We start from the raw sequence: 25,172 nt of genomic DNA, 5'->3' as shown, positions 1-25,172 counted from the left end.
ATTACAGGAAAAGGTGTTAAGAACTAAAAATCCTCGTGGATGTGAGAAAGATGTGAGGGACAATGCAATTAGCAAGAAAATAATATTTTTTTTGAGCTAGTCTTTATGAAATTGTTTTTTCATCCTGGAAAAGAATAAACGTTTATCACAAAAAGTATATACTTTTCTTCCAAATACACTTCCTTACAGCGAAAAGCAAATGAGAAACGAACTTTGTTTGTCTAAAATTTCGTTTGGGAGGAAAGAATTATTTTTTTGCGTGTTGTTCCTCTAGATTTCGGCAAGACTTTACAGGAATAAGTTAGTTTTAATTTATAATTTTGATTATTTAAGGAAAAGTAATCGCGAAAATAAAGTGGTTTTCAACTCGAAAACCGAACATAGTACCTACCCTAAGATGGGGAAAAAGTTAAATAATTTACTGACATAAACTCAAAATTCTTTATTTATTCACTTTAATGTTAACTTTTCTTCAATGCAGATGAAGGGAATGGATGCCAATCGATATGCCACAAAGAAGACCATAGCCCAAGGGATGTTGGATATAGCTCTTCTAACAGCTAATGCTTCACAGCTCAAGTACATATTACAAGTTGGTGAACAACATCAGTTCTACAAGTTAATGCTAATATTGATCAGTCTCTCGATCATATTACAGGTAAGTGTGATGCGTTTATTGACTATTTTGTATGTTTGTTTGTAAGTATGTATATACGAACATATGTATATGTATATTATGTATGTCTATTGCCTCAGATCCTGTCCGGTATCCTTAGCTTGTCCCTGAGTCTAATGCGTGATTGCCGAATGCATTTGCCCCAATTCCATGAATCGGCGAATTTTATCAATCACATACGCACTGGATTTGCCTTTATTGTCACTATGATCAATTTGTTCATATCGGCATTTGATTCACGATTACCGCCATCGCAGGGAGACTATCTAAATGGACTCAATTGAGCCGCATACATATGTACATATGGATATGTATGTATATTGAAAGACAATTTTCGATTTTCCTCGATTTTCATATAGTTTTTCCTTCCTTTTGTACAGTTGTTGGTTGGCATACTGTTTGTAATCATCGGAAGCCTTAATATAAATCGCAAACAGGATCAAACAGCCGCCATTATATTGAATGATATAATTATGGTTGTTGTCTTTGTCATATCTGTTATAAATGTGGTTATTTCTGGATTCGGAATAGAATACTCATCGCAGCCTTTGCGTCTCTTGGATCAACATCAAAAGGAGCCCTAAATTCGAAATTAAGCACAATTGCAATATAACTCACATCTCTATATGCCTATATATATATATACATATCTATAATGTACATATATAAAAATGTATCTTTATATATACACACATACATACATATAATCGTAATCTAGCATAATTAAAAAAAAATAAAATAAAAAAACCGATAAAATTCTTATAAAAATTTAATAAAATACAAGAAGCACAGTGTTTGATTTTTATTCATTCCCCTTAGATTGGTGCTGGTGTGCTATTGTTGGTTTTATCCACATTTAGTATCCACAAAGGGAAAAATGAACGTGCCGTAGCTGATGTATTGAACCATGTGATAAATGGCTTTATATTTCTCTCAGTGTTCTGTGATATTATTAAAATGAATTTTGGTCTCGATCCCGCCATACCAGATCTACGGAATGATGTGGACATTATAGATCTGAAGAAGAACTGAACTGATTATTAAATTCCTAGCTAAGAGTAAACAAAATAAGATCGGAAGAGTCCAACTCTTGACGTAGACATTTTTCAACCCTTGATGACTCTTAATCAATAAAATTATCTTTATATTTCATATATTAATTAAATATCAATAAATTTGACATTGTGAATACTGCTGTGAATTTTCTTGATACCCAGGGAAAAATTGTATAGAAAACCGTACATATATGGTTATATACACTCAAAGAAATAGTTACTATTTGATGCTTCACTGCAAAAAAAGTAGAGAGAACAAAAATGAAATAGCCAACGTTAAAGAAAACATTAATAATGACAGCAAACAATATAAGCAATTTTCGTTTGCCATTACATACAGAAAAAAATAATTGCTTTCTTTTGATTCAATTGCTAAATTAAGTGATCCAACTGGTACTACCAAGGCCAACTAGGAAATTAATTGATCGAACTGTTGTGTTGTGATCGAATCTTGTGTTTTGATTAAAAAATTAATTGAGTCATTTTTTTAATCGAATATTTTTTAAATTGAATTAAATTGTAAATATATTGTTTATATTTTTGTTCTATGCAATAAAAGAAACTGTTGATTAAACAAACTAAACTGACGAATTAGAAGATTATAGGTGAATATTTTTTATTGCAAATCTAAATTACAAATTCAACATTGTCGTTTTATTTATACACTTAAAAAATATTGTCGGCCAAAGATTTCTTGTGCTTAAAATTCGAATGTGAATATTGCTTAGCATAGAAGACGAATTTCTCTGATTTAAAGTTTTTTTATTCTTGTCCAAAAGTCGTTAAACCTTTGGTTTTAGTCGTTTTGTTAGTTAGAGTTAGGTGATTTCACTTTAAAATGGGTAGGTTAGGTTAAAGTGGCAGCCCGATTTATTTCAGGTACCTATTACATCCCTGAAAAAATATTTGCGTCGTATTAAAGATTACGAAACCTAAATTTTTACAAAGGAAGGGAAGGTAAAAATCTTTGGATCTAAGTAAACTTTTTTATACCCTCCACCATAGGATGGGGGGTACATTAACTTTGTATTCCGTTTGTAACACATCGAAATATTGCTCTAAGACCCCATAAAATATATATATATTCAGGGTCGTGGTGAAATTCTGAGTCGATCTGAGCATGTCCGTCCGTCTGTTGAAATCACGCTAACTTCCGAACGAAACAAGCTATCGACTTGAAACTTGGCACAAGTAGTTGTTATTGATGTAGGTCGGATGGTATTGCAAATGGGCCATATCGGTCCACTTTTTCGTATAGCCCCCATATAAACGGACCCCCAAATTTGGCTTGCGAGGCCTCTAAGAGAAGCAAATTTCATCCGATCCGGCTGAAATTTGGTACATGGTGTTTGTATATGGTCTCTAACAACCATGCTAAAATTGGTCCACATCGGTCCATAATTATATATAGCCCCCATATAAACCGATCCCCCGATTTGGCTTGCGGAGCCTCTAAGAGAAACAATTTTCATCCGATCCGGCTGAAATTTGGTACATGGTGTTAGTATATGGTCTCTAACAACCATGCAAAAATTGGCCCATACCGGTCCATAATTATATATAGCCCCCATATAAACCGATCCCCCGATTTGGCTTGCGGAGCCTCTAAGAGAAGCAAATTTCATCCGATCCGGCTGAAATTTGGTACATGGTGTTAGTATATGGACCATGCAAAAATTGGTCCATATCGGTCCATAATTATATATAGCCCCCATATAAACCGATCACCAGATTTGACCTCCGGAGCCTCTTAGAAGACCAAAATTCATCTGATTCAGTTGAAATTTGGTACGTGATGTTAATATATGGCCTCAAACACCCATGCAAAAATTGGTCGATATCGGTCCATAATTATATATAGGCCCCATATAAACCGATCCCCAGATTTGACCTCCGGAGCACCTTGGAAGAGCAAAATTCTTCCCATTCGGTTGAAATTTGGTACGTGATGTTAGTATAGGGTATCCAACAACCATGCAGGAATTAGTTCCTATCAGTCCATAATAATATATAGCTCCCATATAAACCGATCCCAAGATTTGACTTCCGGTGCCTTTTGGAGAAGCAAAATTCATCCGATCTGGTTGAAATTTGGTACGTGGTGGTAGCATATGATATTTAACAACCATGTGAGTTGAAATTTGTGAATGACAGTCTTTCGTAGAAGTTTCTACGCAATCCATGGTGGAGGGTACATAAGATTCGGCCTGGCCGAACTTACGGCCGTACATACTTGTTTTAATGTAGACACTTCTAGTTTTCGTTGAACCAACCCGATTATTGCCTTATGTTGAACCAACCTGATTGTCCTAAATATTAGCATTCTAAAAAAATCTTCAAAATTACTGAAATCGTCCTCAAATTTTTTGACTTTTGTATCTTCAAGGCGTTTTACACTTGAAACATAGTATAATTTGTACTTGAAGTCGGATTTGAATTTGGAAGTTATAGTTACCACGATTTTAAAGCGCTTTGATAGCACACGAAGAAAATAGCTGAAAACGAATGAATTAAAATTTGTTTCCTAGCACACAAAACTCAAATTTAAATGTGAATTGTGTATTAAAGATATCCTGACTTCAATTCCCCGCTTCTTTAGCTCAGAATCAATACCAAAATCATTAGCGTAAAGACAATATGTTTGGAACCGTGAAAATTTTTTTCAGTGTACGCATAGAAATATTGGTATGAGATCTCAAAAAGCATGCATATTCTTGGTCGTAGTGAAATTCTGAGTCGATCTCGCTTGAACCTTGAAGCAAAGACTTATTTGTGCTATAGGTTACCGGATATTGGGCTTAACGAAACGAAAAAACACAATAAATGGTCAATATCGGTCCATATTTATATATATAGCCCCCATGTAGACCGATCCCTAGATTTTACTTATTGAGGTCTCTGAAGGCTTATTATTCTCACGATCCTCCAGAGATGCATTGTGTAGTGTTCGAATTCACCCCTAAAGGTAAGTACTATATTCAGTTTTCAAGCTGAAAACCACCTTGTTTTGACGGTGACTTTTTTGAATCACTTTATTTAGAAATATTAAATGTTTCGCAATCAATACCTTGGATCTTTTTCACCCATAAATTGACAAAATTTTTGAGTTGGGGTCTTGGGGATTTTTGTGGGGAATTTTCGAATTTCGAATTAATGGTATAACAAAACTTGCATATTTTTTAAATTTTTAATTTTTTAAGGATTTTCTATAGCAGAGTATACCTTTAGTTTTTTTTCCAAAAACTTGCCAAAAAATTATTGGTAAAATTTGGGGACAAGAGCCCGAAAAATACTGCCAACACTGAATCTTCAAAAAATATTTTTGCACTTTTAATTTAGTGGGTTGGTGGAAAACCCGAACATAATACTCACCTTAAGAGCAGTAGCAGCATTACTCTATCAGAATATTAAGATTTTACTAGAGGTTTGCGCGTGAGTGAAATTTCAAATACACTCACGAAACAAAATGTTTATTCACGCACGCCCACGCACCATACGTGTGGTAGCCAATCACACTCACGCACATTCATGAAATGAAAACCTGTACTCACGCACGATTCACGACAAATTCACGAGACTAACGACATTTTCCAACCAGAAGTGAGCAAAAGTAACAAAATTCAAAAATAAAATATAGTTCCGCAGCTAAATTAACTTCAGAATTTCAGTAAGAATTAAATATTGATTTTTTTCGTGAATGCGATTTTCAAGAAATTTTATTCACGCACAATCACGAACCGACTTTATTTCTCACGCACGACATATTTATTTTAGTCACATTCACGCACATTCACGAGAATTGCATTGGATTTTGTTCACGACTCGCGTGATTCACGCGTGAATCACTCGTGTCATGCGCACACCCCTAGATTTTACCCTTCAAATTAAAAATTTCTAAATCCCAATTTGTCAAAAAAAAAACGTAAAACCGTAAACCGGATACCATCGACTTAACCCTATAATGTCCCATTTTTTTGCCATCTGATTAAATTTTCAGTGTTAACGACACAAAAGCAAGAGAACTAAGCAAGAAAATTTTATACCGTAAAATTCAGCATATGCTGCAAAGCCTCTTGAATAGTTTCAAATAAGTTTTGTTTTTATTTTGCCCATTTTTGTTGTATTAATGTGTGTTTTACTAAAAGCTTCCTTATTAAATTAAGCCCGCCTAAAGGCGGGCTTAGGCATTAAAGGGTTAATTTGAATTGCTATAACGTGTTTTATTTTCTATTAACGTTGCCAATGCATTTTAAACTCAATTAGAAATTTGGCAATGCTAAACAATTAATCGACTGTACAATCGATTGGCATTTGAAACGATGACATATTGAATAATCGATAGTTATTATCGTAAACTTTGGCAACACTGGACATAACCTTACTTCGGACGAAAGTGTTGAAGGAGACGTGAAAATAAATTCGTTTCTTCGTAGTCGCGCAAAAAAAACTAGTTAAAAATCTAATTAAATTATTTAGTTAATCTTCTAAAGTCTATCGTTTGATTCCGTTCATTTAAATTAGCCGAAATTTCATATCAGTTTCAACGTCCAATAAACAATAAATTATACCAAACACCAACAAGAAAGAAAACAACAACAAATGTGATTCCGTTCATTAAATCGAAAAATATCGAATATCGGTCAAAGTTCGATAACAGAACATGAAATATAATAGAAGTCTGTTTTCAGTGATGAATCTAAGAAACCATTTAAAAAACGCTATAAATTCGACGAAAGGCCAATACTTGTTAAATGCCAAAAAAGTGGAAATATAAAAACGTTTAAAGAAATCCATCATAACCAGATTTGTGTATTGAATTTTGATTACTACATTCGACTACATACCTAAGGAGTAGTCGGTACATAGTGACAACCAAATGTCAAATCATTCATCAATAAAAAAATAACAATTTTTTCTTTTCGTTAGTGGTGTTACTTTGCTTCATAAATTTAATTAGAAACAAAATGTGTGATTAAGAGCTAGGAATAAATAAAAGTCAAATGCAATCAAAGGCCAATATTGGCCAAAAGACGGACTAAAGTATACTTAACTAAATTACTATATGAAATTGTAATCCCCCCTTGATGGTGCTAAAACATACCACACACATTTCAACACTTGCGGCGGCAGGCGTCCTTGATTGTTAATATCCAAAGAATAAAACAAAACTTTTCTACAGGCCACATCCAGTCCTTTAAAGTACTGAATAACTTTGCCTCAGAATCGCGTCACATCCCAAGTTGCAATTGATGAATGAAGACTCACACCCCACATACCTTCACACCGAAACGCCAGAGGAGGGGGCAATGTAAGCCTTACACTCAAAGCCAATGTGTGTATGCGATTCCAACATCAATAGTGTCATATTTTTGCGGTCGCTTGTTTTATTGTTATCATTTTTTGTTAAAAATTATACTTTTGCAAATTGTTAAATGTCCTTTGCATGGTGGCAGAACTGAGTTGCATTTATTGCCTGCATACTGTGATGAAAATCTGATGAGCATTGAATCAAAATGAGAAACTTATTTCCTTGCGTTCCATCGATATCACTACGACAATATTCCGTTTCCCCTCCAGTAACAAATGAAAAGTTGTTTAACCATATCAGCCGAGCAATTGTCATCAACCCGTCCACACCCACACAACAACAGCAACATCAGCAGCAACAAGAAATACGCAAACATCCACAACTGCAACAATCCTCTTATTGTAGTATCCTAGCGAGCATTGAAAAAGCTTCTGTGTATTTACTGGGGTTTCCTGATTTTTGTTGGCAGCACAGCAGCACACCTACATTTAATTGATTGTCCTCGTCGTCGCAGTGATTTCAAAGGTGTGTACAATTTGATGTCTCATTTATGTTTTAACTTGAATGCACACATATACATCACATACCTACTGTGATTTTTCTCTCAAAATTGTTACACTCTAGTATGTCGTAATATGATGAATTTTAGCAAGATGCAACAAACCATTTGAATCTTGAAAAAAAAGATACTTAATTCTCGTTTTATTTTGTTGTAAAAATATTATAGAACGGCGAAGACATTTTCCCCAACGATTAGCGAATTTTGTGTGAAACTAATGTTCAAATCGCAGACAAAATTTTAATTTCGGTACGAAAATCGTATTGATATTTTTGTTGTTGGCCCTCAAATATCGTCAAATATTTTTAGTAATAGTAATTTAATGTCAGCTTATGTGAAATTTAGTGCCACCCTTAAAAATTAGGGAAATTTTAGAAATGGAACCTATATGTAGATGTGGTCATTCTTTTACTTGATCTTGGGAAAATTTGCAGACATAAGTGTTGCATTAATATACCACCCATTCTTATATACAAAGTACAATCAATTTTAATTAACTTATTTTAGTTTAGCATGTCAGACTTGCATACACAAGGTCGTGGGTTCGATTCCTGCTTCGACCGAACACCAAAAAGTTTTTCAGCGGTGGATTATCCCACCTCAGTAATGCTGGTGACATTTCTGTTCTGTGATTTCAAAGCTTCTCTAAGTGGTTTCACTGTAATTTGGACTCGGTCGGACTCGGCTATAAAAAGGAGGTCCCTTGTCATTGAGTTGAGAACATGGAATCGGGCAGCATTCAGTGATAAGAGAGAAGTTCACCAATGTGGTATCACAATGGACTGAATAGTCTAAGTGAGCCTGATACATCGGGCTGCCACCTAACCTAACCTAAACTAATAAATAATAAATTAACCCTCTAATGCCCCAATTTTTTGCCAGCTGATTAAATATTCAATGTTAACGACACAAGAAAACAAAACAAGAAAAATTTATGCGGTAAAATTCAGTATATGCTGCAAAGCCTCTTGAACAGATTTTACTAAGTTATCTTTGTATTTTACCCATTTTTGTTGTCTTAAGGTGTGTTTTACTAAAAGCTTCCCGATTTAACGAAGCCCGCCTAAAGGCGGGATTGGGCATTAGAGGGCTAAACAAAATTTGTGAAAAAATTCTTAATTATAGAATCCGTTCAATTGTGCCCGGTGCAAACACAATTTACCTTAACTGATGCTCTCAGCATCCATACTGGCATATTTTTGGGTCATTACCTTACTTTGACAGCCACAATGTGGACGAAATTATTTGCATCCTCAAAGCAGCTTCCAAAATGTTCTACCGTTTTACTTACTTCAGACTCAATGAAAACGTTTTGAAAGCGAGAGTCAGCTGTCAAAACAGCCAATACTAACATTTGAGATGGAAAATTACTTTTCTGAAATTGTTCAAATGGGAAAGTATTCGCTTCAAAGAACAAGATGTACGGAATTTCGTTAAGTTCGTGCAAACACGGAAGGGACATTTTCTCTTTCTAATCGGAGGAGGTCCAATAAGTATAAAAATCCACAATCTGTTAATGGCGAAGGAAGAAGATTCTTTTTTAGTAATATATTCCAACATGGCAAAGGTTATCCCATGGGTCGTAAAAGTAACGACCAGGTTTTTCATGATGTATAATATGTGATCCACATAAAATGCTTGACGAAGGGTGAAACGGATTATTGGGACTATTGGAGTCAGAATTGAAGAAACAGCTCAAAAACAGAATATAAGATATTTACAATGGCAATAAACTGGCTTATCTACTCGATTTGTACAACAACATTTGGTGTACAAGACAATAATTAATTTTCGAAGTCTTTGTTTCATTCGAAATGTTGTTTGTGGTTACAACAATCGTGTCGTGTGATCGCAATAGAAAGAAAGAGCTAATAATAAATATCAATTTATATCCTATATATGGAAAATTGACAGCATATTTGCAAATGATGAATTTGCTTAGATTCCGCATTTCCATAGTGGTGTGTTCCAAAGAATAATGTATTTACGGATGCAAGAAGTTCGGTCCAAGATCTGTTGTACAAACCTGGTATTTGTACATCACAGAAATCTATATCTGATATAAATATATATTATGATGAGTTACCTACAATAAGCATAGAATAGAACTACCCACTCCAGCAACCTGCAAGTTTATGATGTGTGGTTGGCTTCTAGAATGAGGAATGGATGCAAGGCTTGTGAATACAATCTAGGTCCCATAGATTGACAACTTAATCGTTATCGTTAGTGACATTGTTGATAACTGAATTTAATGCAAAAAAAACGAATGTTCAACGACTACTGCAAATCGTAAGTCTTGTAACTTATGTCAGGATTTTCAAACTTCCAGTCGGTTAAACAGAAGTTTAAAAATTAGTAGTTTCAACGGTAAACGATTACAAAAAGCAAGAAGAGAACTGAAGACAATGTACCTAAATACTAAGTACAAAACAATCCCTAGTTTTTCATGAAAATTATCAAAATGTTTCATTTACCTTCGTAAAATATAATGTATTTGGCGGTATATCAGATTACATTACAATAATTGTCACACTACTTTCGAGAAGCAGTGCCCCCATTTTTTTATGGGCCATGTTTTGGGAATCCGGAACACATTTTATTATTGGATAGAGAATTCAAAAATCTATCTTTTACATATACATAAATCTGAATGTCCATATTGTTCTATTTGGCCACACTGCACAAATTTCTCTTGAGGAGCACCTCCCACACACTTTTGCAGGATATATATTGGGTATGTGTGTGAAAATAAAGTATAATGGATCTCGTTATAAATTCACAACCTGCGCGCCATCTGTATGTCAAATTGTGAACTATGCTATATTATAACATTTGTACATTTTTTAAAATATTGCTGTTTTTTTTTATTGCAGCTTAAAATCATACATTGACTAAACTACAAGTGTAGCTTAACCAACAGAGGAAAATAATGTTTGTCAAATTTATTTGGGCAAAGCCCTATAGACTGCAAGCTGGTTGGATGGACGCACGTTTCGGAATTATCACATTCCTCATCAGCATCCTCTATTTGCAGCAAAACTATCAACCAATTATCAGAATAAATTCAGTTCATTAAACCCAACAATGAACCTCCCGAAAAAAGGTTTTGTATGATAGCCTGCTTATGCCGAAATAAATTCAAAACAAACATATCTCTTTTCCTATGCCACTGTCAAATCATCGATTTGAATTCTGTTGGCTGGGTTTATTTTGAGCGTGCTTCCTCTCCTTTTTCCATTCTTTTTGTTTTGTTATTGTTGGTTTTGTTCTTTAAGCATTGCTGTTGTTTTTATTGCAGCTTAAAACCATACATTGACTAAACTAAAGGGTGATTTGTTAAGAGCTTGATAACTTAAAAAAAAAAAACCATAAAATTTGCAAAATCTCATCGGTTCTTTATTTGAAACGTTAGATTGGTCCATGACATTTACTTTTTGAAGATAATTTCATTTAAATGTTGACCGCGGCTGCGTCTTAGGTGGTCCATTCGGAAAGTCCAATTTTGGGCAACTTTTTCGAGCATTTCGGCCGGAATAGCCCGAATTTCTTCGGAAATGTTGTCTTCCAAAGCTGGAATAGTTGCTGGCTTATTTCTGTAGACTTTAGACTTGACGTAGCCCCACAAAAAATAGTCTAAAGGCGTCAAATCGCATGATCTTGGTGGCCAACTTACCGGTCCATTTCTTGAGATGAATTGTTCTCCGAAGTTTTCCCTCAAAATGGCCATAGAATCGCGAGCTGTGTGGCATGTAGCGCCATCTTGTTGAAACCACATGTCAACCAAGTTCAGTTCTTCCATTTTTGGCAACAAAAAGTTTGTTAGCATCGAACGATAGCGATCGCCATTCACCGTAACGTTGCGTCCAACAGCATCTTTGAAAAAATACGGTCCAATGATTCCACCAGCGTACAAACCACACCAAACAGTGCATTTTTCGGGATGCATGGGCAGTTCTTGAACGGCTTCTGGTTGCTTTTCACTCCAAATGCGGCAATTTTGCTTATTTACGTAGCCATTCAACCAGAAATGAGCCTCATCGCTGAACAAAATTTGTCGATAAAAAAGCGGATTTTCTGCCAACTTTTCTAGGGCCCATTCACTGAAAATTCGACGTTGTGGCTCGTTAGTAAGTCTATTCATGATGAAATGTCAAAGCATACTGAGCATCTTTCTCTTTGACACCATGTCTGAAATCCCACGTGATCTGTCAAATACTAATGCATAGGTTAGGTTAGGTTAAAGTGGCAGCCCGATTAAGATTCAGGCTCACTTAGACTATTCAGTCCATTGTGATACCACATTAACTAAAAGTACCTATTACATATGGGCACTTCTAGTTTTAACCGCTGAACCTTCTTGATTATTTTTCTTTGTTGAACCAACCAGATTGTTCCAAAAACAGTAGCAGACTGCTTAAGTTAACGTTTTCCAGATCCGCCAGTAATCTGAAGCTATATGCTCCTAAAAGTTGCTTGCGCTTTACACAAAATGCAGGACACTCACACAAGAGGTGTTTAATTGATTCTTTTTCCTCCGCATCATGACAGCTCATACAATAGTCATTATACTTCGCGCCAATAGTTTTTGCAAAATCGCCTATCAGGCAGCGACCCGTTATAGCAGATATCAGGAGTGATATCTGACGTCTCGAGAACATTAGCATATCTAGTGTGCGGTTTAAGTTGAAATGGGGCCATATTTGCTTGGTGTCGTTACAACCCTTGCAATTCTCCCATCGAACATTTGCCATCATAACAGCCTTCTCACGTAGCATGAGCTTGCAGGTAGCTAGGGGCATACCAACAAATTCTAGTTCCCCTGGAATATGTAAGGTAGTCCCTAGCCTTGCCAACTCATCCGCTTCGCAGTTCCCCGGTATGTTCCTATGGCCAGGCACCCATATTAGGTGAATATTGTACTGCTCAGCCATCTCATTGAGAGATTTGCGGCAGTCGATGGCCGTTTTCGAGTTGAGGAACACAGAGTCCAAGGATTTTATTGCAGGTTGACTGTCTGAGTATATATTAATGCCCACATTTTTTGGAACATTACTTCTCAGCCAATTCGCCACCTCTCTTATTGCTAATATTTCAGCCTGAAAAACACTACAGTGATTAGGTAATCTTTTCGCTATTCGAAGTTCCAGATCATTAGAATATACTCCGAACCCCACTTGTCCATCCAATTTGGAGCCATCAGTGTAGAAATCTATATATTCTTTATTCCCCGGGGTCTGTGTGCAACACGCCTCACTGTTGGGGATTAGAGTCTCAAACTTCTTGTCGAAAAGTGGACTCGCCAAAGTGTAATCCACTACGTTAGGCACATCTGGCATTATTTTGAGGACAGAACTGTGACCGTAACCTTTTTCCGACCACAGCGATAGTTCGCGCAACCGCACAGCCGTTGTTGCAGCTGACTGTTTGGCCAAAATGTCTAAAGGCAATAGATGCAGCACGACATTAAGGGAATTTGTTCCTGTCTTCCTGAATGCGCCTGAAATACACAAACACGCCATACGCTGAACTTTATCTAAACAAGTCGGTTTCTGAAGTGCCGGCCACCAGACTACAACACCATATAGCATTATAGGTCTAACCACTGCCGTGTATAGCCAATGCACAATTTTTGGTTTCAGTCCCCACTTTTTTCCTATTGCCTTTTTGCACGAGTACAAAGCTACAGTTGCCTTTCTCGCCCTTTCTTCAATATTAAGCTTAAAGTTCAGCTTCCTGTCCAAAATAACGCCAAGGTATTTTGCACATTCACCAAAGGGAATTTCAATACCCCCTAAGGAAATAGGCCTAACCGTGGGAGTTTTGCGATCGTTGCAGTACATGACTAATTCTGTCTTTGCAGGATTTACCCCAAGGCCATTGTCTTTCGCCCATTTCTCAGTCATCCGGAGGGCCCTCTGAATAATATCTCTGATTGTGGATGGGAATTTTCCCCTGACTGCCAGAGCCACATCATCTGCGTATGCCACCACTTTTATCCTTTCTTTTTCTAGAGTAACCAGAAGGCTATTTATAGCAACATTCCAAAGAAGAGGTGATAGAACTCCTCCTTGGGGAGTGCCTCTGTTCACATACCTTTGTATGTTTGCTTGTCCTAGTGTGGCTGAAATACGTCTCTTCATTAGCAGTTCGTCTAACAGCCTGAGTATACATGGATCAACATTCAGAGTTGTCAGTCCATTTAATATCGAGCTCGGATGGACATTATTGAACGCCCCTTCGATGTCTAGAAACGCCACGATTGTGTATTCTTTGACAGATAGTGAGCTTTCAATAAAGCTGACTAGTTCATGTAGTGCGGTCTCAGTAGACCTGCCCTTCGAGTATGCATGCTGTCCTTTCGAGAACAACCTTGAATCGATGCTAGTTCTAAGATAAAAATCTATCATCCTCTCCAGAGTCTTAAGTAGGAATGAGGATAAGCTGATTGGTCGGAAATCCTTCGCCCTCGAGTGAGAGGCTTTTCCCGCTTTAGGTATGAAAACGACTTTTGTTTCCCTCCACTTTCCTGGGATGTATGATAAGTTGATACATCCTTTATATATCACTGACAACCAGGGGATAATTTTGTCAGTTACAGCTTGTAACTCCGCCGGAGTAATTCCATCAGGTCCGGGGGATTTGAATGGTCCAAAGCTATTTAGCGCCCATCTTATTCTAGTTTCCGATACAATTTCCTCGACAGGAAACGACCGCTGAGCAACTGTGGCACCGCCAGTACATGGTTCAACCGTCTGATTTCCAGGAAAATGTGTGTCCAATAGTACCTCCAGCGTCTCCTCACTGGACGTTGTCCAATTTCCCTCCGATGTTTTAATGAAACCTGGAGCGGAGTTGGTGGATGCTAGAACCTTCCGTAGTCTGGAAGCCTCGGACGTATTCTCAATACTGCTGCAGTAGTCATTCCAAGAGTTATGCTGAGCCTTTCTCAGTTCTCGCTTGTATCCTCTCAGATTCCTCTTGTAAGCGTCCCAGTCCTCAGGGGCTCTGGTGGACTTTGCCTTGTTAAAGAGCTTCCTGCAGGATTTCCTCCTATTACTTAATTCCGTAGACCACCATGGTGGTCGATGTTTCCCCCTTGGCTTTCCTCTAGGGCATGCAGCTTTCAGTGAGATGTTGAAGGCCTTAGTAATCCGCTCCACTGCGTGTTCGATATCTTGCACATTTCTCATATTTGTCTCTGTTATTTCAGGTATCATCATATTGAACGATTCCCTATACCTATTCCAGTCAGCTTTCCTAACATTTGGCGAAAATGTGGTCTTGGTGATATGAACATCAAATTTGAAACTGATGTAGCGATGATCTGAGAAGCTGTGTTCACTTAAAACATGCCACTCAGATATCATTTCATTCAGTTCTTGCGAGGCCAAGGTGATGTCCAAAACCTCTTGCCTGTTTTTAGTGACAAAGGTTGGGGCATCTCCCTTGTTGCAAACTACCAGATTAGTACGCAAAATAAACTCTATTAGCGACTCTCCCCTTGCATTAGTATCACTACTTCCCCAAATACTATGATGCGCATTCGCATCGCATCCCATAATGAGTTTCGTCTTTGTTTTCAGTGACTCCTCAACTAAGGTCTTAACGGCACATGGAGGCATCTCCCTGTCATGTCCCATATAGACCGAAGATACCCAATATTTGCATTTGGCTATTTCTAAATTGGCAACGACAGTGTCTGCATTGCACATTGAAGGAAGCAGAAACAAGTTAAGCTCGTTTTTAGCAATTATACAGGCTCGAATTACATCATTACCAGTATACTGCAATAGTTTGAACCCCGGAGTACTTAATTCACATATTTTGTTTCTATAAACATATGGTTCTTGAATAAGAACTATGTCTATGTCCCCTTTCATCAGGAGAACTTTTAAGGCAGCACATGCAGCCTTACAATGATGAAGATTTATCTGGAGGATCCGTAGGACCATCGAGATTTTCAACAACCGTCACATCAGCCGCTTCAATCGAGTCATCAAGAATGTCCTCTTCAGAGATATCGGTGACTCTCGCAATAAACATAGGTTCGACTTTGGTGAGTTCTGAGGCAATAGAAGCCTCCTCACGCATACGGTATCTATCCATGTCTTCAACTTTGGTATCTCCCTCGACTTCGCAAGAGGATCGGCTTACTTCTGATTCAGACAGAGGCTTGTCCATTTCTGAATCCTTTAGCTGATCGTTTTTATACACCTTCATTTGGATATAATGAAAGCCATAACATACACGGCCCTGGGACTTTGCCAGATGTGGCAAAGACTGAGTGTTCAATATAAACACTGCATGCCGTCTTGGTCCATCCACTTCATCCAAACGGCCAACCTTCCAATCAGCTGTTGGAAGATCTGGATTGCATCGTTTCAGTCTATTTAAAATAGATTCAGGGTCAGAAGGGTTTGCAGGTATCCAGGCATGTGCTCTAGGTCTAGCCGGTATGTCTTTCTTCTCGACTAACTCTAGAGCAGCTCCTTCCCAAACTTCACCAATTAGTATCAGAGCAGCTTTAAAACATTCTATAGACCTCTGGTCCTCAAATGCGACTAGCTTAAATCGTCCTTGATACCAACCAGCCTCTTGGTGTCGAGGATCTGGGCCGGGAAACTTTTCCAGCACCTGTGAGTAGACGACAGACAGAGCATTCTCAATTTCCCCCCATTTTTGCTTTGGAACCATACCGTCCAATGCTCCTTTATTAATGATAGCCATCACAAGGCTATCTTTAGCAACTGAGGCAAACGATCTTTGATCCCTTTTGGAGGATGGCAGCTCATCCGGCGATCGTTCCCTTTTTCCAGTCTCAAGAATTCCTTGAGCCCATTTTAAGGAATCGCTTTGTTTAGCCGACAGCGTGCTTGGGTCGACTGATCCTAACTTCTTTAGGATAAACAAAGCATTTCTGCGTTCCTTGAATCTCTTTCGTGAGGGATTACCTCCTTTTGATGTCGTTACCTTAGAAAAAGTTCGACTTGTCAGAGTGTCGCCACCTGTCGACCCGTCTACAGGTCGACTAATTGGGCCTAACTCTTGGTCATTGCCCAGATTTATAACTCCAGTCGATACCCGTCCACTGGGCCCTGAAGTTAGCAACCCAGTGGATGACTTGGAATTTCGCTGCATGGTGGCTTAATATCCCACCACACTTGAAATTCGTAGTAGGTACCTATTACGATGAGTTTATCCGCTATTGAAAAACACGTCCGTTCCGTTCGACGGTTGAATAGGAACCTAAAAATACTAATGCATGAAAATCCTAACCTCAAAAGAATCACCCTTTACAAGTGTAGCTTAACCAACAGAGGAAAATAATGTTTGTCAAATTACCACATTCCTCATCAGCTTCCTCTACTTGCAGCAAAACTATCAACCAATTATCAGAATAAATTCAGGCAGTTCATTAAACCCAACAATGAACCACACTTGAACCTCCCGAAAAAAGGTTTTGTATGATAGCCGGCTTATGCCGAAATAAATTCAAAACAAACATATCTCTTTTCCTATTTCCATTTTTTTAAATTCTTTTTGGATAGTGCTCGGTCTGTATTATAGAATTTGATATGTTATATTAATTAATTTGCGCGTTTTACATTTTTTATAATCCATTTAAAAAATGCGCAAATGAATTAATATAACATGTCACATTCTATAATACAGGCCGAGCTCTATCCAAAAAGGTGTACCAATACTCCATAACAATCAGTGGTGTTGAGATATGACCACTTTTATACAGTGGGTCACATACACCAAACAAACAAGTGTGGGTTGACCAAGGTTAGGTTAGGTTATGGAGGATGACACGAATCCGAACTAGCGGATTTGTGTCCCCTTAGACCATAGTTGGTCCATTGCGGTTCCTCAAACTTCTTTACATCTTCCTCCTTGTGTCTGCCCTCTTCCGGCCGGAATGAGTCCATTTTATGATAATGTATCCTTCGGACGCGCCTAGGTCCTCCACCCCGAAGCCTTGATGAAGACGAGAATATTCCTCAGGCTGCATTCTCGCAAGTCGGTCATAGTCTGAAAGAAATAAGAGCCCAGTATCTTGTTTCTTCTGAAAGATAGTGCTGGACACTGGCACAGATAGTGAAAAGAATCTTCCGTAGCCTCGGGGTCCAGACAACACCTACAATTATCATCATTCGCTAGACCGATCCTTACCATGTGTTTTTCCAAAGTGTTGTGTCCCGTTATGATGTCTATCATAGACCTCACATCCTCTCTCTCTCTGCAATGACATCAAGACTTCAGAGTTCCTACAATTATTCTCGTCCCATATCAGTTTGGTTTGTTCACAGCCTGTAGAAGAAGATCATCGTCTCTTCCATAAATCTTCATATTTGCTATTGATCCTGTAAATAAACAAAGAGAGAGGAGGAAAAACGTCCGAAATGACGTTATCCTGCCTCTTCATTCCCAGCTATGCCATAATGTACAGGTACCCAGCACAGAGTTACATTATGCTGTTCAGTGAGAACCGTAAGCTCTCTACGACAGCGGCTGACCACCTTCGACCTTATGTTCGTATTGCTCAGGGCCTTTATAGCTGCCTGACTATCGATGAAAATGCTAATATCGCATCTAAATAACGGCCTCATCGATAGAAGTTCCGCAGCTTTTGCAATAGCAAATATCTCGGCCTGAAAAATGCTGCATTGTTCGTCCAACTTAAAGGACTCCTTAAGTTTCAACTCCTTGCAGTATATTCCGCTGCCTGTACCCTCGGCCATTTTTAAGCCTTCAGTATAGATGTTGAGATTTCCAAAGTGTATCCTATATTCGTCCCAGTCCTCTACGCTCTGAATAATTGATTCCAGGTCGTTTTCAAGCATATACCGTGACGCCATATAGTCTGTTCCCATATGTCGTCCGGCATACACTATCAGTTCAGTGTGTCTGCAGCCCGTGCTCTCCAATGAGTCCAGGCCCTTCAGTCTGATCAGTATGACCTCCGCGGTCCTCCTAATATGCATGTCCAGTGGACATATCCCCATCAATACCTCCAGTGCGGCGGTGGCCGTTGTCCTCATCGCCCCGGTCATGTAGATAAGTGTAGTGGTTAGTGATGGGCCACCAGACATGACATCTATACACAGCTACTGGCCTTATCACAGCTGTGTAAAGCCAGTTGAAAAGTTATTGGTTGACCAAACCAACGTGAAATGAAAATAGAAACCGAGTTCTACTCAAAAACACAAACCTTGTGTTCCACACCCGCTGGGGAGTCGAGATATTGTCTATTTTATGCAATTCGAGGAAACCTTGTAACTTGCACACAGAAAAAAGTGTTCTTGTTCTTCATACAATCACGAATTATTTAATATTTAAATTATATTTTTTTTTATATTTTTTTTTTTTTAATTTTAATGAATTTTTAATTGGAAAAATGTTGGTTATTATTAAAACGCCGAAACGCTATATGTTTGTATCCTGTATATATTAATTACATTTTTTTATACTACAACAAATAATATGATTCTCTTTTCCAAAAACTATGGTCTGGAACACAAGGTTTGTGGTTTTGAGTAGAGCTCGGTTTATGCTTCCATTCCCCTTTGGTTTTGTCAACCCACATATTTCCATTTGGAGGAAATTTTCTCTCCAGGATGAGTGGTAGAGCTCGATCGAATAATCGGCTTCGGCATTCGGCCAAAAATCGATAATCGGCCACGAATCGGCCTTCGGCGTCAAGAGGCTTTTTGAATAATTTTTTTAATATTGAATTGTCCAAGTGTTGAATTTGTCTCAGCCAAAGGAGCCAGTACAAATAAAACGTAAAAAAAAATATAAAAAATCCTTTTTTGTCATTATAATATCAAATATCTAAACTTAATTACCTTTTATTGTTGTATTTATGCATTTGTTGTATTTATGCATTTGTTTATTCCTTTTTTTGCCGAAAATCGGCTTCGGCCAGAAAAAAACCGTTTCGGTCGAGCTCTAATGAGTTGGACAATATCTCAACTCACCAGTGGGTCTGAGACACGTGAACTATGTTTTTGAGTAGATCTCGCTTCTACTTCCATCCATAATTCCATAAATCTTCCCATTTTCAATAATTCTTCCCATCTACCATCAGTTTATATCAGACAATGTACTTATTGATATGAGAGAAGTGTTTTTGAAAGGACCTATACTTTATCTAACTTTATTATGCGAGGCAAGCAATTTTCATTACCATTTTCATATTCTTCGTATATTCGATAATTATTATTATTTCTATTTAATGTTATTTATAATAAATTAAAAATAAAACTATTCCATTTTCAGCTCGTCGTATTTGGACAGGCTTTAAAAAAATCTTAAAACATCTAACATCCAGTGACTTAACGACGTTTACATACATTAAAGTCAAAAAAATGTTTCAAAAATATAGAACATACATGCAGCAACACTTTTCAAAAGTGATGATTTTATAAATAAGGACTTTAACACAATATATCTTCAAACAAAAAGGAATAGAAAACAGAAGAAATCGAATTATTAACACCTCAAGAATTATTATCGAATTGTTCCCCAATTGCGTTTTTGGCTTTTTCCCACTTTACGTTCTTATGGTAAGTGTATAAAGAAGATACATATTTTATATTTTAGTATTTATAGCATTGATGGCAAAATAGAATGATCAAAGCATTTCGAAGAATTTTTGTGTGAAGCATATGTTGCCAATAAACCAATAAATAAGTGATTATCAGCATATAAAACTAGCATAATTTATCATGATACACTGCATTCACATTATCTATCAATATTTCTGATGGACAAGGAAAAGGGCCGACAGTTTTTTAAAGTAATATGCGACCTAGTGATGGATATATATTAGATTTTGACGGTAATGTTGACAATATAGACTCTTTTTCTTTCCGCTGTGTTGTTTTTGTTAAACAAATCTTACCTCTAATTTTGCCTATGTCCCTCCACTTGATAAACACAATACTTACAGTTTTAATTTTTCCGGATGCTTGGAAATTGGGTCGCGTGGTACCCATTCCCAAAGATGGACGAAGCGGTATTGGGAATTTGAGACCTATAAGCATTTTGTCGTCAATGTCGAAAATCCTAGAAAATTTAATGAAGAACCAGATCCTGAAACATATTGAAAATAACTCACTTTTCCACCCCAATCACTTTGTTTATCGAAAAAAATTGAATGCCACTTCTGCCGTTTCATCGCTTACTGACAATGTTAGGAATATTGTTGATAGGCGCCGCGATTGTGTTTTAGTATCATTAGCATATTGGTGTACGTCTTCAACCGACATATTCCCAAATGTTGCCAGTTCGTTCCGACTAAGTCACCCGCCGAAAGTCGTATCCATATATCATTTTTATTATGTTGTCATTAACTTTTCTAAGCAAACTGAGATCAGTGAATGCATTCCGACTCGAGTTTTATTGATCAGTCCACTGCACGGAATCCTGTGTATAACGGCTATAACCAAACATCATGCTAATGCTCTCAAAATGAATAACTATGTATTTAAAATCGAACAAATCATATTTTTGTTCAAGATGTCAAAACTTGCACCAATAGTGCTGTTGTGCCACCTAAATGCCAAATTTGCCACCTTTTCTTACGATGATATTTTATGCCACTTATTTATTATACCATAAAATCTTATACAATTTAAATCTGTTTGCCTCTTTTTGGTTCATTTAACACAATTTATATCTGAAATGAATCGAAATGAAGTTGTAAACTCATAAGCATCGTCGGTAGGACATTTCATTCCAATAGAGTGACCGTCTTAAACTGATACTATTAGAAGCCCACTTTTCCTTTCGCATACCATAGTGCTTTCAATCGGACACATGTATCGCCTAAAAATATGCAACGAAAATTTTCTATAGTAGTAAAATAGTAATATAGTAATGGAACTTTCAACTTCAAGATGTGCCTTTCGATGAAATCGAGATAAAATTATTTTTTGGATAATTTAAATTTAATTAGAAAAAAATTATGTTGCAATTCCATTTACAAAAACTGATGTAAATGCATTTTATAGGCATTTTTCTTTGTAAAAAGAGCTTTATGAACAAATAGCTAAAATAAATGAGCAGCACTGAAAAACAGGCACTCTTTGAGCTAATTTAAATGAAAAACTCTTGCTCACAAGCTCATTTGTGGGATTGGTGATGCCATCTGTGTTTTTTTAATTGAAAAATGGATGAAATAGAATGAATTTGCCCGTCTCCATTCACACGTCGTGAGTTCTCACTTTATTTTCTAATGGTGTCCGTATATATTTTGTGTGCATCAATTTATGAACTAAACCGCGTTAGTAAGTCACTATATATGTTTAAAATGCATTTATCTTTATTGCAAAAATATAAATAAAATCTAGAATCAGGATATGCCACAAATTCTTGATTGTTTTTGAACCTTTTTCAATGAGTCCCACGTGGACCCAATGGAATTACTACAGAATAAATCATCATCTCACCTTCCGAAACGCTCTAAATTTAAAATATTGTCTATAGTATTCTACATTTTGCTAAACTTTTTCTCATTGTTTCGGTTGTCGTATCGGCCGTATCTTTTTGAAATGTGTGTAGCTTCATGTGTGCTTCGGCACTCAAATCAAAAAGGGTTTTCATGTTTTTTCAGATCGTTTTTGAGCAAACTTCGAACACGGAATATAACACGATCTTACCTTTCAAATATGGAACATAAAAATTGATATAATAATATTTTATAATTTGATTTGATTAATTTTAGCAGAACCATAGCTTTGAGAAGACGACCATCATACAATAATATCATATATAATAATAGATCTAACCGCTGTCATATACAGTCAATGGAAAGTGTTTTTGGTTTTAGTCCCAATTTTTTCGCTATTGTACAAGTACATGGTTACTGTGGCATAGCTTATAAATAGTCTACCTTCCTGTCCAATAGAATGCCAATGTATTCTACATTCCGTCGTATGTTCGTTTCATTTAACTCCATACACAGTATGTGGTGTGTTATTCACAAGAATTAGGAATTGCACCATCAAATAGTTCACTGGAGTCTTGAGGAATGCTGTACTACCATAATGACATATTTTCATTCGATTCCTTTAAAATTCGACACGTAATGTCAGCATAAGTTCTCGAAATATCATACAATCAATAACTGACCCATATGGATTCTTAATTCTATATAATTGTTCCACTTTGGTCCTTTATTATGTATTGTCCCAATATAAACCGAACCTTAGGTTTCATAAATATATTATATTAACCGATTTCCGAATTAGAAATATGGTAAATCTATATGCGATTAGTTCATCGCATTCTTATGAATTTCTGCGTTAGTACTGTCACGACTACCTTATAGTGGACGATTTTTGTACCTAATATAAGCTCTAACTCGATAACGGAAGACTGTCTTCAATAGAATTTTAGGTCAGACCATAGTTTAAACGTATATACTTGTTTATTTTGCTTTTCAAATTAAATACCTACCTAATGTAAAGAAAAATAAATCTCCAAAAATATGAGAAGGAAATGCTAAATGTAATAAAACTCTATATGTGCTTCACAAACACCTCTGTTCTTAAAATAATAAAAAAAACAATACCACCCTCCACTGTGGAAGGATATTGGTAAATTCAATAAAGGATTTCCTTTGTGCAATCAAGTGTCAAAATGAACATTCGCACCCATATTCATATACATGTGCCTATGTGTATCTCATATAAATTGATGGAATTTCTATACAAAAGTTGATGTGAAATCAAAGAAAAAATGTAATATGTCTGGAAGAATTTCATTGCCTTTTAGTTTAGCACACACTAATCGAACTCTAAATCACATGAAAAGGAAAAAATCATGCAATAAATATATTTCTTTGATATTTTAAAACCAACAACATAATTTTTTTCTTAATACTAGGCCACCTTTTAGTTTGGGTTATAAAGCCGCGAAGGCTTGTTGCCTACCTTCAACAAGATTTAACATGTTTTCAACGGATTTGCATTGAATATAAGCTGAGAAATAGTTACGAAATAATAAAAAGCTATAACCATAGCATTCAACATATTAACAGAATTTTCGCATTTATATCATTCTCACTTCAAACGAAACATGTTACATTCCAAATTAAACCTTTTTCGTAATGAACCTTTTTCAAATCAAATGAAACCTTTTAAATATCTCTCGATGTTTGTTTGAATTCAAAATAAATTCACATTTTACTACAAATGTTTGTTTAATTAATATTTTTCTAATCGTTACAGTAATTATAAAATCTTTAAGTTAAATGCAATATTCCAGATTTTCATGAGCGTATACTAGCTATTGATAAATGTGGTAGCGAGAAACATTCACCCAGATCCTTTGTTATTAATAATATATGTTAAGGAGTTTCTTCTTTTTTTAAACAAATAGAAAATATTATTTATACAAATATCATTGTCTGCTAAAAATTTGAGATCCAAACATATAATTTTTATATCGAAACTTATGAAAAACAGTCATTTATCTAAAGATAATTATTTGCAACAAATCTTGGATTTGAAAAATATACATATAGGCTTGGGAGCCACCGTCGTGCAATGGTTAGCATGCCCGCCTTGCATACACAAGGTCGTGGGTTTGAATCCTGCTTCGACTGAACACCAAACAATTTTTCAGCGGTGAATTATCCCACCTCAGTAATGCTGGTGCATTTCTGAGGGTTTCAAAGCTTCTCTAAGTGGTTTCACTGCAAAGTGGAACGCCGTTCGGACTCAGCTATAAAAAGGAGGTCCCTTGCCATTGAGCTTAACATGGAATCTGGCAGCACTCGGTGATAAGAGAGAAGTTCACCAATGTGGTATCGCAATGGACTGAATAGTCTAAGTGAGCCTGATACATCGGGCTGTCACCTAACCTAACCTACATATAGGTTTATTTTCCAAACATATTTCAATAATACCTCGAGATTCTAAGGTTCACTAATTCAGTAGGGGTTCTTTAGGGTATGAAAAAGTCGGCCCCGCCCCACGTTCTACTTTAACCACTTGTTTTTTTAATTGAAACTGCTTCAATCACAAAATTTGAAATACAAAATATTCATGCTTAAAAAATTAATTTATTTCTTCCGACACTTTCAATTATTGTTAAATTTTGTACGACATTTAATTTTTGGTTATTTTTATTTATTTTTTTATTAATACATTCTATTAATTATTTTATTTTTATACCCTGTGCGACACTGTGGAACAGGGTATTATATGTTAAGTTTGCAACACCCAGAAGGATATTGCTCAGGGTGGGCCCGAGTCGATATAGCCATGTTCGTGTGTCCGTCCGTCTGTCTGTGAACACATTTTTGTAATCAAAGTCTAGGTCGCAATATGGATGTGAAGATAAATTCGCGAGTTAAATTCGTGGTTTGTGTCTCGGCTAAGCAAAATTCAAATTTGTGGAACGAATTTAACTTTGTGGGACGAATTTAACTTGTGGAACGCATTCTAAAAAAATAGTTTTTCTTAAAAAGAGACAACATTGTGGTGGAAAAACTGCCAAACACCGTCAGTTATTTCATGCGTAGTCATACTATGCATTATTGGTTTCATATCGTCG

General features: G+C 36.6%; 2 protein-coding genes and 1 long non-coding RNA gene across 8 annotated transcripts in view; all 3 read left to right on the top strand.

The window, feature by feature from the left end:
- The window catches only part of NijC (Ninjurin C), a 32,806-nt gene extending 30,939 nt beyond the window's left edge, over window positions 1–1,867 (top strand). Inside the window, exons 2-4 of one of the 4 annotated variants that reach the window (XM_075290946.1) lie at window positions 482–658; window positions 757–987; window positions 1,057–1,193. In XM_075290946.1, the coding sequence (XP_075147061.1) occupies window positions 482–658; window positions 757–960 (381 nt within the window). In that variant the 3' untranslated portion in view covers window positions 961–987; window positions 1,057–1,193. Of the gene's footprint in view, window positions 1–481; window positions 659–756; window positions 988–1,035; window positions 1,468–1,495 lie in introns of those variants that run through there. The other 3 variants (XM_075290948.1, XM_075290945.1, XM_075290947.1) reach the window with 3 other exon arrangements.
- LOC142221293 (uncharacterized) overlaps window positions 1–25,172 on the top strand; it is a 278,541-nt gene that overhangs the window by 168,162 nt on the left and 85,207 nt on the right. The gene's annotated exons all lie outside the window — the stretch shown is intronic.
- Axn (protein axin) overlaps window positions 6,101–25,172 on the top strand; it is a 101,763-nt gene continuing 82,691 nt past the window's right edge. For 2 of the 3 annotated variants that reach the window (XM_075290957.1, XM_075290956.1), the window contains exons 1-2: window positions 6,102–7,564; window positions 19,887–20,173. The gene's annotated coding sequence lies outside the window, so the exon portion shown is untranslated. Of the gene's footprint in view, window positions 7,565–19,886; window positions 20,174–25,172 lie in introns of all 3 variants that reach the window. The other variant, XM_075290958.1, reaches the window with a different exon arrangement.

Source organism: Haematobia irritans, chromosome 1 (assembly GCF_050003625.1).
Source record: "Haematobia irritans isolate KBUSLIRL chromosome 1, ASM5000362v1, whole genome shotgun sequence".
NCBI lineage: Eukaryota > Metazoa > Arthropoda > Insecta > Diptera > Muscidae > Haematobia > Haematobia irritans.
Note: the sequence above shows the minus strand (reverse complement) of the source record. Positions and strands in the feature narration are given on the sequence as shown.